This window comes from Halichoerus grypus, chromosome 15 (assembly GCF_964656455.1).
Source record: "Halichoerus grypus chromosome 15, mHalGry1.hap1.1, whole genome shotgun sequence".
Lineage (NCBI taxonomy): Eukaryota > Metazoa > Chordata > Mammalia > Carnivora > Phocidae > Halichoerus > Halichoerus grypus.
Window position 1 is genome coordinate 57,803,257 of NC_135726.1, and position 13,992 is coordinate 57,817,248.

The window sequence follows — 13,992 nt, forward strand, 5'->3', positions numbered from 1 at the left end:
ATCATCCACATTATTTCCTCCCCTCAGTTATTTTTTTTTAAGATTTTATTTATTTATTTGATAGAGAGATAGATAGCACAAGTAGGCAGAGCGACAGGCAGAGGGAGAGGGAGAAGCAGACTCCCCACTGAGCAGGGAGCCCGATGTGGGGCTTGATCCCAGGACACTAGGATCACGACCTGAGCCGAAGGCAGACGCTTAACTGAATGAGCCACCCAGGTGCCCCTATTTCTTTTTTTTTAAACATATAATGTATTATTTGTTTCAGAGGTACAGGTCTGTGATTCTTCAATCTTACACAATTCACAGCGCTCACATACCCTCCCCAATGTCTATCACCCAGCCACCCCATCCCTCCCACCCCCCTCCACTCCAGCAACCCTCACTTTGTTTCCTGAAATTAGAGTCTCTTATGGTTTGTCTCCCTCTCTGGTTTCATCCTGTTTCATTTTTCCCTCCCTTCCCCCCGCCATGATCCTCTGTCTTGTTTCTCAAATTCCTCAAATCAGTGAGATCACATGATAGTTGTCTTTATCTGATTGACTTATTTCGCTTAGCATAATACCCTCTAGTTCCATCCATGTCATTGCAAATGGCAAGATTTCATTTTTTGATGGCTGCATAATATTCCATTGTGTATATATACCACATCTTCTTTATCCATCCATCTGTTGATGGACATCTAAGCTCTTTCTATAGTTTGGCTATTGTGGACATGCTGCTATAAACATTTGGGTGCACGTGCCCCTTTGGATCCCTACATTTGTATCTTTGGGGTAAATACCCGGTAGTGCAATTGCTGGGTCATAGGGTTGCTCTATTTTCAACTTTTTGAGGAACCTCCATACTGTTCTCTTTTTTTGTTTGTTTGCTTGTTTTTATTTTTCAAGAGTGGCTGCACCAGTTTGCATTCCCACCAACAGTGTAGGAGGGTTCCCCTTTCTCCACATCCTCGCCTACATCTGTCATTTCCTGACTTGTTAATTTTAGCCATTCTGACTGGTGTGAGGTGGTATCTCACTGAGGTTTTGATTTGTATATCCCTGATGCTGAGTGATGTTGAGCACTTTTTCATCTGTCTGTTGGCCATTTGGATGTCTTCTTTGCAGAAATGTCTGTTCATGTCTTCTGCCTATTTCTTGAGTGGATTATTCCTTGGGTGTTGAGTTTGGTAAGTTCTTTATAGATTTTGGAGAAGGAAGGGAAAAATGATGGGGGGGAATTGGAGGGAGAGATGAACCACGAGAGACTATGGACTCTGAGAAACAAACAGGGTTTTAGAGCGGAGGGGGGAAAGGGGATTGGTTAGCCCGGTGATGGGTATCAAGGAGCGCACATACTGCACGGAGCACTGGGTGTTATACAAAAACAATGGATCATGGATCACTACATCAAAAACTAATGATGTATTGTATGGTGACTAACGTAACATAATAAAATTAAAAATATATATATATAGATAGATAGATTTTGGATACTAGCCCTTTATCTGTAATGTCATTTGCAAATATCTTCTCCCATTCTGTCAGTTGTCTTTCGGGTTTGTTGACTGTTTCCTTTGCTGTGCAAAAGCTTCTTATCTTGATGAAATCCCAATAGTTCATTTTTGCCCTTGCTTCCCTAGCCTTTGGCTATGTGTCTAGGAAGAAGTTGCTGCAGCTGAGGTCGAAGACGTTGCTGCCTGTGTTCTCCTCTAGGATTTTGATGGATTCCTGTCTCACATTTACGTCTTTCATCCATTTTGAGTCTATTTTTGTGTGGGGTGTAAGGAAATGGTCCAGTTTCATTCTTCTGCTTGTGGCTGTCCAATTTTCCCAACACCATTTGTTGAAGAGACTTTTTCCCATTGGACATTCTTTCCTGCTTTGTTGAAGATCAGTTGACCATAGAGTTGAGGGTCCATTTCTGGGCTCTCTATTCTGTTCCACTGACCTATGTGTCTGTTTTTGTGCCAGTACCATGCTGTCTTGATGATTACAGCTTTGTAATAGAGCTTGAAGTCCGGGATTGTGATGCCGCCAGCTTTGCTTTTCTTTTTCAACATTCCTCTGGCTATTTGGGGTCTTTTCTGGTTCCATACAAATTTTAGGATTATTTGTTCCATTTCTTTGAAAAAAGTTGATGGGATTTTGATAGGGATTGCATTAAATGTGTAGATTGCTCTAGGTAGCATAGACATTCTCACAATATTTGTTCTTCCAACCCATGAGCATGGAACGCTTTTCCCCTCAGTTATTTCTAGCAAACAACACACACACTCAATTCCCCTCTACTTCTACCTCTCACTCCAAACCACTTCTCTGATTCTCACTATGCTTGCCATTAGCTTTCTATTCTACTTCCTTTTGTCAAAAATTTTTTTTAATTTTAATTTGTTTTATTATGTTATGCTAGTCACCATACACTACATCATTAGTTTTTTTTAAGATTTTATTCATTTATTTGACAGAGAGAGACACAGCGAGAGAGGGAACACAAGCAGGGGGAGTGGGAGAGGGAGAAGCAGGCTTCCCGCTGAGCAGGGAGCCCAATGTGGGGCTCGGTCCCAGGACCCTGGGATGATGACCTGAGCTGAAGGCAGACGCTTAACGACTGAGCCACCCAGGCGCCCCAATACATCATTAGTTTTTGATGTAGTGATCCATGATTCATTGTTTTCATATAACACCCAGTGCTCCATGTAGTACGTGCCCTCCTCAATACCCATCACTGGGCTAACCCATCCCCCACCCAAAACCCTCAGTTTGTTTCTCGGAGTCCATAGTCTCTCATAGTTCATCTCCCCCTCCGATTCCCCCCCCCTTCATTTTTCCCTTTCTTCTCCTAATGTCCTCCATGCTATTCCTTATGTTCCACAAATAAGTGAAACTATATGATAATTGACTTTCTCTGCTTGACTTATTTCACTTAGCATAATCTTCTCCAGTCCCATCCATGTTGATGTAAAAGTTGGGTATTCATACTTTCTGGTGGCTGAAAAGTTACTGTTAATACCCACTTCAGGGTCTCTCCTCTCAATCACATCTTTTTTTAAATTATGTTTTATTTATTTTAATTGCATAATTAAAATAATAATAATTGAAAGGAGAAATTCATCAAAACCAAGGGGGGAAGCATCAATCCCCCTCCAAACACCCTCTGCACCATTCCCCTCCCCTGGAGAAATCCCTCCTGTTGTCAGATTGTTTTGTTTTACAATGTGATTCCCTCACAAAGAAGTTTCCTTATTCACTTTCAGTGCTTTGAAGGCTTTGGCTCTCAGCATCACCTAGAACAGTGGACCAAAATGCCATTAAGAACTTCCTCCTTGCCCAAATTGACTCTTACTTCTTGGCTTCCCCTTGTATTTGGTACCAGTGAGTGCTCCTTAAATGTGCCTAGGCATTATGTCTGCTCAGTGACCCAAAGCATCCTTATACCTGCTCCTGTATGTCACCCCCCTTTGCTTTCTAAGGGCCAGATCACATGGCTTGCCTTGCTCAGTAGACCATGAGTCCTTGAGACTAGAAGCTGTATCTTACTAATATGTATATCCCCAGCACAAATCCAAGGAAAGAATCAACTTCTGTAAACATTTGTTGAATAGCCAAGTGAATGGGTACAAGGAACCAGGAATTTGTTGAGAGATATTTGATGGGTCCTGGAATTTCTTGACAGTTGACAAGTTGACTCTAGTCTTGAGTCTTTGGTGAGCTCCAAGGTGATAGCTTGTGTTGAGGAACAGGAGTAGGACACCTCGTGGAGCTGCATCTTCCTTAAGCGCACTTGAACACTGGAGTCTACACAGCCAGTCCTGGCTCTGCACTCAGGATAAAGTGAGGGTGGCATACACACAGCGCTGGTCAGAGGAGTCCTTATGAGTGTGGGAGAACTGTGTATCCACACTCCCCCTAAGGGTCTCCTGGTGTAGCTGAGCATAGGTCACTTCCTGAGGGTCTTCCTCTATAGGGGCCTGTCAGCATGGAGATACAAAGTGAAAAGAGGGCATCTGTGGAAGGTTACTAGTGCAGGAAAGAGGATGTAGTTAAGGAGAGACTCACCTGTATGTCCATCTGTCTGTCCTTCTCAGGCTGGATGTCCTGCAAGACATCATCTGCAAGGAAAAATGTGGGGTTAAGCCTCCAGAGACAGCCTGAAAATTATCCAGTCCTGTAATGAATATTTCAGGGATGGCTAACTGAAATAGGGAAGGGCAATGACACCACATCCAGTAGGGTAGTGCCCCCACCTTTTGTGCTTCTTCCAGGATGCCTTCTATCTTCCCCAAACACATCCTTTCCCCACCCTAGCTGCCCCTCCTTCTCACTCCCCCTTACATTGATTTTCTTCCTGGAAGTCCATGACTGAGTTGGTGCTAAGAGAAAGGAGATGGAAGCATTAAGTCAGGTCTGAGAAATAAGACAGGGTTTCTATGAGGGGAGTCCAAATTTTCCTACCTCTTACACTTCACCTGGTTCTTGGTCTCACCATCAGTGTTCCCTGTGGAGAGTCAGCAATCAGAGGGTTGTTGGTAAGGGACCCACTAAAGCCCTCCCAGGTTAACCCTCCCACCTTCAGGACATACCGTGTTTGACCTGATGCCAACATCGAAAAATGAGGAAGAGGAGGGAGAGGAGAAGTAAGACAACAATGGCCAAGATCCCAATCACAATGGGAAGGTATCCATTTTCAGGAGCAGATGGATCTAGAAATTAGTCAACAGTAAAGATCTGTTATTGAGCTCTTGTTGGATTAATTTATCCATTCAATAAATATTTATTGGGTGCCTTCCCTACATGAGGCAAGTTATTGGCTGTTTGGGAAACTGTAGTAAACATACCCAACAACAGAATCTATGCGTGGGAACCAATACATAGAAGTATTGTTACACGTAGAGACAAATTCTAAGATAAAACCATTTACACTGCATTATAAGAAAAGATTTCTTTGGAGGATGAGCCCTGAAAGATAAGAAACACCCAGATCTCTGAAGTGCGCAGAGAACTGTCTCCGGGCAGAGGAACAACATAACCAAACTCAGAGGTGAGAAAGAGCCGTGTGTGACCCACACATAGAAAAGACAAATGGTGCATGATGGGAGGAGTGGCTCCTGATAGAGGTGTAAATGTCAGGAGAGGTCAGCAAAAGTCCAAAACTATAAAGAAGAATCTGGATTTAAGTCTAAATGCAATAATGAACCACAAAGGGACTGACAAAAATATTGGATTTTCTTTTTATATATATATAATTTTCAATGATTCATGACTTAAGAGACCAAGTGGAAAGAGAAGGCATCAGGGAACATGCTGCAGGGTGTGTTTGTGTCCTAACAATGTGGTAGTGGTGGAAGAAGAAAATGGACTTGAGTTTTTGAGGATAGAAATGATGAGATTTGAGATTTGGTGATGGAGTATGTGGGCATTGGGAGCAGAAGAGGAGTATCAAATACAATTTTCAGTGACCTGATCATTGGAGAGAATGGATAGCACCTATGGAGATGGGAAGATCAGTATAAGGAGGAGGTTTTGAGATTTGTTAATTAAGATCCCTGCTGAGATGCTTATTAGGTGTCTGAGTAGATGTCCAATAATCCATGGATATGAAACCCACGGGAGCATTTTTGACTGGAGTGATAAGTTGGCAGCCATCAGCAGATACTGAACAACTAAAGCAGTTTATCTTTATTCCACCCAGCACCTCTGCCTGCAGGCTGGTCATGCACAAACTTCCCCAGTCGCCATTACCCCTTCTCTACTCTAGCCCTGCCATTTTCTCCTCAGGTCCCTGCCTCCTATGTCCATCTTTCCATCCCTAAGCTATGCACACTCCCATAATTAACCTGTAGTTCCCAGAATGCGCCTGGCAGGCTCGCGTCATACCTGTGCCTACATCCCCTCTGCTCCCCTGCTTGGACATGGTCCCCTCCCTTGAAACTCTGGAAAGTTCCAGCCAACCAGGAAAGTTACAGCTTACAGAGCTCCCCCATCCACCAAGATGGCTGAGCTGCCCCTGCCTGCATAATCCTGTATGATCTTGACCGTAGATCCATCTTGGACATTCTGTAAATCTTCTGCATTCCCCCATTGTCTTGGTGGCTAATGAGAGACACCACTGTGGCCTCAGAATCACCCACAAAAGTTTGTGGCTGAAAATAGTCTTGAATGAAGAAACTAGTATGGCCCCTCCTTTCACTTTTTCTGTCACTATCAGCTGCTGATGACACTCACTCACCCACCCATCTGCAGAAGGCACCACCTGAGGAGAGGACTAGGGAGGGTATAAAGGATGATGACATGCCCATACATTGCATGGCGCACCCACCTCTCACTCTGATTCTCAAGAATCACCACCAGCTCACAGAGCACTTTTGTGTAGGTGGCTCAAGACATTTCTTCCCAAGGAAAGTTTGCTTATGTCTATGCCAAAATTGTCCTAATAAATATATTAAGCTTCAGGGTCTATAAATTGAATGGAGTGATCTTAGCAGGGGTCCTCTTATACATTGCACAGCCTACATATCCAGACAACGTGGGACAGATTCCCCACCTCTGACATCACGCAGGACATCCTTGAGCAGAGAACAGAAAGCTAACAGTCAGCCTCTTTCCTCACCTGTGACCAAAAGCTTAACAGGGTTGCTAGGCAGTGACCATCTGTGGGGGAAGCTTTTAGAAGAACCGTAGCATCTATAGGTACCCCCATGGGCAAGAGTCACAGGGGAGATAAGGAAGTTCTTATGGTCCTGACGTAAAAAATCCTGGGGAGAGGCATTTCTTCCATCTTTAGACAGATTAAAGACGTGGTAGTATTGAGATGCTTGACAAAGGAGGGTCACATTCCCTCCTAAGGTCACATTGGGGCCTGGAAGAGCAGTCAGGGAGGGTGTGTCCTTGTATACACCTAGAAGGGAAGAGAGCCTCTTATCATTATCGGGGAACCACGCACAAGATCACCATTCTCCTGTTTGGACCTAAAAAGAAAGAAGGAAGAGAAGATAGGCTGAAATTCAACCATTGCCACTGTACAGTGATCACAAGAACAAGACAAACACTTTTCAATTTTCCCACAACCCAGGACCAGAGAGTGGCCATATGCATGGAATGGGAGCTGAGTGTCTGTCCCCATGAGGTGCGGTCCCTTTGGGACTCCAGCAGCCACCCTGAAGGGATATGGGACCAGAGTCAGAATGCAGAGAGTAAGACCCTGATAGATAAGGTGGGAGGGCAGGGGGCAGGGGTCTATGATAGGGGCACAGCTGGCCCAAAGTAGGGGACAGAAGAGATGCAGGCTGGGGGTGTGCCCTTGGGAGAGTCCCTTACCTGTTACCACCAGATCCAGTGGGTCACTGAGTCCTGACCAGACTCCTTCCTTCCAGTACCCACAGTAGTAAGTCCCTGCATTAATGTATGTCACAGGCTGGATGAAAAACATGGAAAGTCCCTGGACTCCCTGTGAGATTCTGTCGTACCATGTGATAACAAGTCCTTCTCTAAGTAGCTGCCATCTGAGCATTCCAGGAGGCCCCTTGCAGTAGATGGTCACAGAACTGTCCTGGGGAATCACAGCCCCTGGCAATGCCCAGATGGAAGGCTGGGGTAATAATCCTGGAAGACAAACAAGACATGAAGCTCAAACATCCTGATGTCAGGAAACCCCTTTTCCTCATCCCCAGGAGGGGGGAGACAACTTCTACCACCTCCACTTTGACCTCAGTCTGTACTTTCTAATTGAGTAAGCTCTTCTTTCTGGCTTATCTCCTTTTTTTAAAATTTAAATTCAGTTTAGTTAACATATACTGTATTATTAGTTTCAGGGGTAGAATTTAGTGATTTATCAGTTGCATATAACACCCAATGCTCCTTACATCAAGTGCCCTCCTTAATACCCATCACCCAATTACCGTATCCCCCTACCCATCTCTCCTCCATCAACCTTCAGTTTGTTCCCTATAGTTAAGAGTCTCTTATGGTTTGTCTCCCTCTTTGATTTCATCTTATTTTATTTTTCCTTCCCTCTCCCTATGATCCTCTGTTATTAAATTCCACATATGAGTGAAATCATATGATATTGTCTTTCTCTGACTGACTTATTTCACTTAGCATAATACCCCCTAGTTCCATCCACGTCATTACAAATGGCAAGATTTCATTCTTTTGATGGCTGAGTAATATTCCATTGTATATATATACACCAATCTTCTTTATCCATTCATCTGTTGATGGACATCTGGGCTCTTTCCATAGTTTGGCTATTGTGGACATTGCTGCTATAAACATTGGGGTGCAGGTGCCCTTTTGGATCAATGAATTTATATCCTTTCAGTAAATACCTAGTAGTGCAATTGCTGGGTTGTAGGGTGTTCTATTTTTAACTTTTGGAGGAACCTCCATACTGTTTTCCAGAGTGGCTACACCAGTTTGCATTCCCACCAAAAGTATAATGGGGTTCCCCTTTCTCCACATCCTCACCAACATCTGTTGTTTCCTGAGTTGTTAATTTCCTGAGTTTCCTGAGTTGTTTCCTGACTGGTGTGAGGTGACATGTTGTGGTTTTGATTTGTATTTCCCTGATGCTGAGTGGTGTTGAGCATTTTTTCCTGTGTCTGTTGGCCATTTGTATGTCTTCTTTGGAGAAATATCTGTTCATGTATTCTGCCCATTTCTTGGCTGGATTTTTCAGTTTCGGGGTGTTGAGTTTGATAAGTTCTTTATAGGTTTTGGATACTAACCCTTTATCTGATAAGTCATTTGCAAATATCTTCTCCCATGCCATAGGTTGCCTTTTAGTTTTGTTGACTGTTTCCTTTGCTGTGCAAAAGCTTTTTATCCTGATGAAGTCCCAATAGTTTATTTTTGCTTTTGTTTCCCTTGTCTTTGAAGATGTGTCTAGCAAGAAGTTGCTGCAGCTGAGGTCAAAGAGGTTGCTGCTTGCATTCTCCTCTAAGATTTTGATGGATTCCTGTCTCACATTTAGGTCTTTCATCCATTTTGAGTCTATCTTTGCATATAAAAGTGTAAGAGAGTGGTCCAGTTTCATTCTTCTGCATGTGGCTGTCCAATTTTCCCAACACCATTTGTTGAAGAGACCATTTTTTCCCCCGTTGGATATTCTCTCCTGCTTTGTTGAAGATTAGTTGAGGGTCCATTTCTGGGCTCTCTATCCTGTTCCATTGATCTATATGTATGTGTTTGTGCCAGTACCATACTGTCTTGATGATTACAGCTTTGTAATACAGCTTGAAGTCCGGAATTATGATGCCTCCAGCTTTGGTTTTCTTTTTCAACATTCTTTTGGCTATTTGGGGTCTTTTCTGGTTCCATACAAATTTTAGGATTATATGTTCCAGCTCTGTGAAAAATGCTGATGGCATTTTGATAAGGATTACATTGATTGTGTAGATTGCTTTGGGTAGCATAGACATCTCAACAATGTTTATTCTTCCAATCCATGAGCATGGAACATTTTTCCATTCTCAATGGGGAAAAACAGAGCTTTTCCCCTAAGGTCAGGAACATGACAGGGATGTCCACTCTCACCACTGTTGTTCAGCATAGTATTGGAAGTCGTAGCCTCAGCAATCATAAAATAGAAAGAAATAAAAAGCATCCAAATTGGCAGAGAAGTCAAACTTTCACTCCTTGCAGATGACGTGATACTCTATGTAGAAAACCCAAAAGACTCCACTAAAGAATTGCTGGAACTGATTCATGGATTCAACAAAGTGGCAGGATATAAAGTCAATGCACAGAAGTCAGTTTCATTTCTATACACTAACAATGAGGCAGAAGAAAGAGAAATCAAGGAATCAATCCCATTTGCAATTGCACCAAAATCCATAAGATACCCAGGAATAAACCTAACTAAAGAGGTAAAGGATCTCTGAAAGGTACACTGAAAACTACAGAACACTTATGGAAGAAACTGAGGAAGACACAAAGAAATGGAAAAACATTCCACCTTATCTCTTAACAAAGGCAAAAGAACTGGAGGGCACAGCATCCCATGAAGGGAACCAAAATCGGAGGGGGAGACGAACCATGAGAGACTATGGACTCCAAGAAACAAACTGAAGGTTTTGGGGGGGTGGGGGATGGGTTAGCCCAGTGATGGGTATTAAGGAGGGCACGTATTGCATGGAACACTGGGTGTTATATGCAAACAATGAATCATGGAACACTACATCAAAAACTAATGATGTATTGTATGGTGACTAACATAACATAACAAAACAAAACAAAATAAAATAAAAATACGGAACTACCCCCTCCAGCAATAAAGACCCCATGTGACTGACCCCAAGACAATGATCAACCTGACCTTTACTGCTATGTGTCCCCACCGACCTTTGTCCCACATTTTCCTTACATACACCTGGAAGTATTCTCAGTGCTCTGCAGACAGTCTTTGAGACATTAGTCCACTGTCTTCATGGTGTCAGCCTCCCTGAAGTAAATCCCTTTCTTGTTTTACCACCACTTGTGTCTCTGCCTTTGGATTTTGTCAGCAGGGAGTGGCTGAACCTGGTCTATTAGAGACCCCTGGAGCCAATATTTGAAATCACCTTGCCTGCTAAATAATGACCTTTGTTTGGCTCCCAAGACCCCACACTCTTAATTTCTGTCCCACACACACTGGCTCGGTCTGGTTTGTAATTCCCCATCATCTCCGAGCCACTAAACTTTGGGATGCCTCTGGGCTGGGTCCTTCAACCTGTTTCTCCTTTCTGTATGTACTTACTCCTGGGTTGTCCCCACACAGCTGTCTTCTATCTATACATAAGTATCTGTATATCCATAAATATTCGTGTATATACTCATATGTATAACACACACACAATATAATCACTTAAAAACTCTAGCCCAGTTTATCCAACTGTGAACTTCTCATGTACACTGGGAATTTCCAACTAATTGTGTCCAAATTAGAGCTCCTGATATGTTCCAAAAGACCTAATCCAACTTAGTCTTCCCTGTTGATTTAAGAATAACTAACATTCCTTGGCATTATTACTGATTGGCTTCTCTCCACCGCTGGTGTCCTATTTGGAAATGAACCATAGAGTTCTATGTTCTTACCACCTGCATTGCTGCTACCACCCCAGGCTAAGAAACCATTACCTCTCACTGGATCCAAATTGCACTGTGATCTTAGTTTGTCCCCTTCTTCCACAAAACTCCCCAACTGTTCCCATGCCCCCCATTCAAACACTGAAGACTGTGATCCTGTTTAATAAGTCATGTTAACTCACTTCTCCACTTTCAGGCCCCAGTAGCTCCATCCTGTTCTGAGTAACATCTTTCCCTACTCTACCAAACTCTTGGATGCCTGAGCTGTTAAGCTTCAGACCTCGTCCCCCATGATATTCTCACCCATTGCCAGTCCTCCAGACACACTGACCTGCATCTAGATGACCAGCCCAGTGGGCTCCACATCAGTATTGATTCCCTGCATGGAAGGATGTGCCCCCCCAAAAGCTCCTGCCTCCCTCCCCCCTCCAGACTTTACTGCAGTGTCCACATGGGAATGTCTTCCTCCACTGCACCTCTCCCCAGACACATGCTCTCTGGGCCTTCTTCATACTTCATGTTTCTCTTTAGCATTAAACAACGTCTAACATATTCTATAGTTTGGTTACCTATCTTGTTAACATTATTGTCCTTCAATTAGAGGGCAAAGACATCCCTGGGTATTCAAAACCCTTTTCCCATTCTCAGTACAATGCTGAGGTCACAACAAGGGCTTCATATATCTGGAATATGGAGGAATTAACTTACCTCTTGGAAGAGTTCTAAGATTAAAGAGAGATAATATATTAAAAAGCTGAGAATAGTGCAAGGCAGGGGGAAAACCTCAATAAATGTTATGTAGCCATTGTTAACATTACACAATGATACCTAATCCGAGGAAAGTGCTGTTTTCTGAACTTGACATGCATTGTGTCTTAACTGATGCCACACTCTGTGATTATTCCATTTTCCAAAGGAGGAACTCAGGACTCAAACACAGGAAATTGCTTGCAGAAAGTCACAAAACCACCAAGTGTTGGGGTCTTTGCTTTGCTTCAGGTCTGTCTCCTGAGCAAGGGCACCATCCTTGTAAGCTGACCCCTCCTTAGGGATGGGACCTGGGAGCAGCCAAGGTGATGGCAGATGGAAAAGTACACACAACACACCTAGTAAGAGATGGTCTCACATCTGCCAGGGATGTGGGGCCTGTGCAAACTCCCCAGTTCTCTGCATCTGCATTGTAAGTGCCAACCTCAACTGTGTTTCCTCTCAGCATTATTAAAGGACCTGGAGGTCCCCTTCTTGACTCATCTGTGCTGATAGGGAAGAGTCAGGCATTAGGAAGCTTTCTGGAGAAGGGAAAAGACTTTCCACCAAAAATGGGCACAATGATGAAGAATATAAAAATTTGACATAAATAAAATGAAGAGAGTTAATGAGGGGATGACACAGGTTGAAGGCTGGGACTCATCCAAAGCTACTCAAGCTCAGCCCACGTCAGAACTGCTTAGGAGGGAAAGGAAGGAAAGACTCACCATGTTGCGCCCAAATCCTTTGTTCCAGACAAAACACTGAAATTGAGATAGACCCGGTAAGAGATGTCTACCCTACAAACCAGTGATCCCCAAACACCTGATACCGGGCAACAGACCTAGGTCAAATAGGAGAACAGTGACCCAATGGGTGATCTCTCTATAACTAACTGGCCCCAGGGCTTCCCAGAGGAAGAGTTCCATGGAAGGAACCCAGCTAAGGAAGCTCAGTATCTGCATTCTCCCACACTCACCAAGTCCCAGCAGAAAAATGAGTCCTGGAGACATGGCAGTGCTCAGCCCACACCTCCCTCATGCAGCATGCCAACTGGGCCAACAGTGTTCCCAGGAGGACACACCCATGGATGGAGCAGCCTGGAGCTTTGAGCCTTCACACAGGGTGACGTACACCTGCTAAACAAGAAAGGGAACTGCTCCTTTTGCAAGACCTGGCTCTACCTCTCAACCCTGCACCAGAAAACTGGGACTGCGCATGAGTTGCTCTGTGGGTTTCCTGCTGTAATCTTACAGCCACAAGATGTGGGAGATGTGTGTAATGCTACCAGCAGTGACCTGTATTTCTGCTATAAGATAATAAACAAGGTTTAACAAAAAAGGAGGTGAGATGCAGTGAAAGAAGACTGAATCTAATATGTGGAAATCAGTGAAACTGTTATGAATGGAGTTGCAGACCTAACCCAAACTTGAGAATTTGGTGGAGGGTAATGTACAGCCAGGGACTATGCCTGGAAGACCAGTTCCTTTGTAGGATGTGGATTCTCTGTAGTAATCATGTGTATGAAAAATCATGGAGTCAACTAATTCATGGAGAAAATTTTCCCTGAATTACTGCATCCCAAGAATTACGTCCCAACCAAAAATCTCTGACTGGGGCAGTCATCCCAATTCACTTGAAATGACTATTTTAATTTCCTTGGAATGGTCAATGACCTTCTTCTAATCTGAAAAATATGTAAATTCTTAGATATTTGATATCTTATACAGCCTTTTTTTATAAAAGGGAAAATATATGTCTTTACTTCTCTTAAAATGTTTTTGGTAGTAAAATAATCTTACATAATAATCAACAGTTTATATTTGTAATTCAAAATGTGTGAATGATTAATTTTATAGATTTTTTTAAAGTTTAAAGTGTGAGATATACTTTCTACATTGAATCACTGGTATTTTTCGTATGAAGTAAGAATCCCTGTTTTTTCCCCTGTCATTCATTTCATTTGCTGAAGTTGTTCACCTGCTTGGGAAGATTTTTACTCTGAATGGCAGGTGTCCAACTTCAGAGAAGGCACAGCAAGTCTCTAAGATCTATTTTGATTGTTTTAGAAGAGGACTATATTATACCTAATATCTTATGCAAAAATGAATTCCAAATGGATCAAAGACCTACATGTAAGAACTAAAATTATAAAACCCTTAGAAGAAAACATAGGACAAAAGCCTCACAACAATTTATT

At 43.0% G+C, this 13,992-nt stretch overlaps 1 protein-coding gene across 7 annotated transcripts; it reads right to left on the reverse strand.

The window, feature by feature from the left end:
* Positions 1-3,563: 3,563 nt before the first annotated feature.
* Positions 3,564-12,961, reverse strand: LOC118535647 (leukocyte immunoglobulin-like receptor subfamily B member 2). 7 transcript variants are annotated; one of them, XM_036092089.2, is made up of 10 exons: positions 12,772-12,960; positions 11,874-12,103; positions 11,754-11,767; positions 7,299-7,583; positions 6,592-6,879; positions 4,565-4,684; positions 4,437-4,479; positions 4,317-4,354; positions 4,041-4,093; positions 3,564-3,952 (listed from the first exon to the last, which is right to left on the reverse strand). In XM_036092089.2, the coding sequence occupies exons 2-10, from the start codon at positions 11,912-11,914 to the stop codon at positions 3,806-3,808; spliced, it is 1,029 nt and encodes a 342-aa protein (XP_035947982.1). In that variant the 5' UTR covers positions 11,915-12,103; positions 12,772-12,960; the 3' UTR covers positions 3,564-3,805. The 7 variants fall into 7 exon arrangements, with proteins under 7 accessions (XP_035947982.1, XP_035947983.1, XP_035947984.1 ...); XM_036092090.2 differs by lacking the exon at positions 12,772-12,960 and adding an exon at positions 12,521-12,539; XM_036092091.2 differs by lacking the exon at positions 11,754-11,767.
* Positions 12,962-13,992: the final 1,031 nt, after the last annotated feature.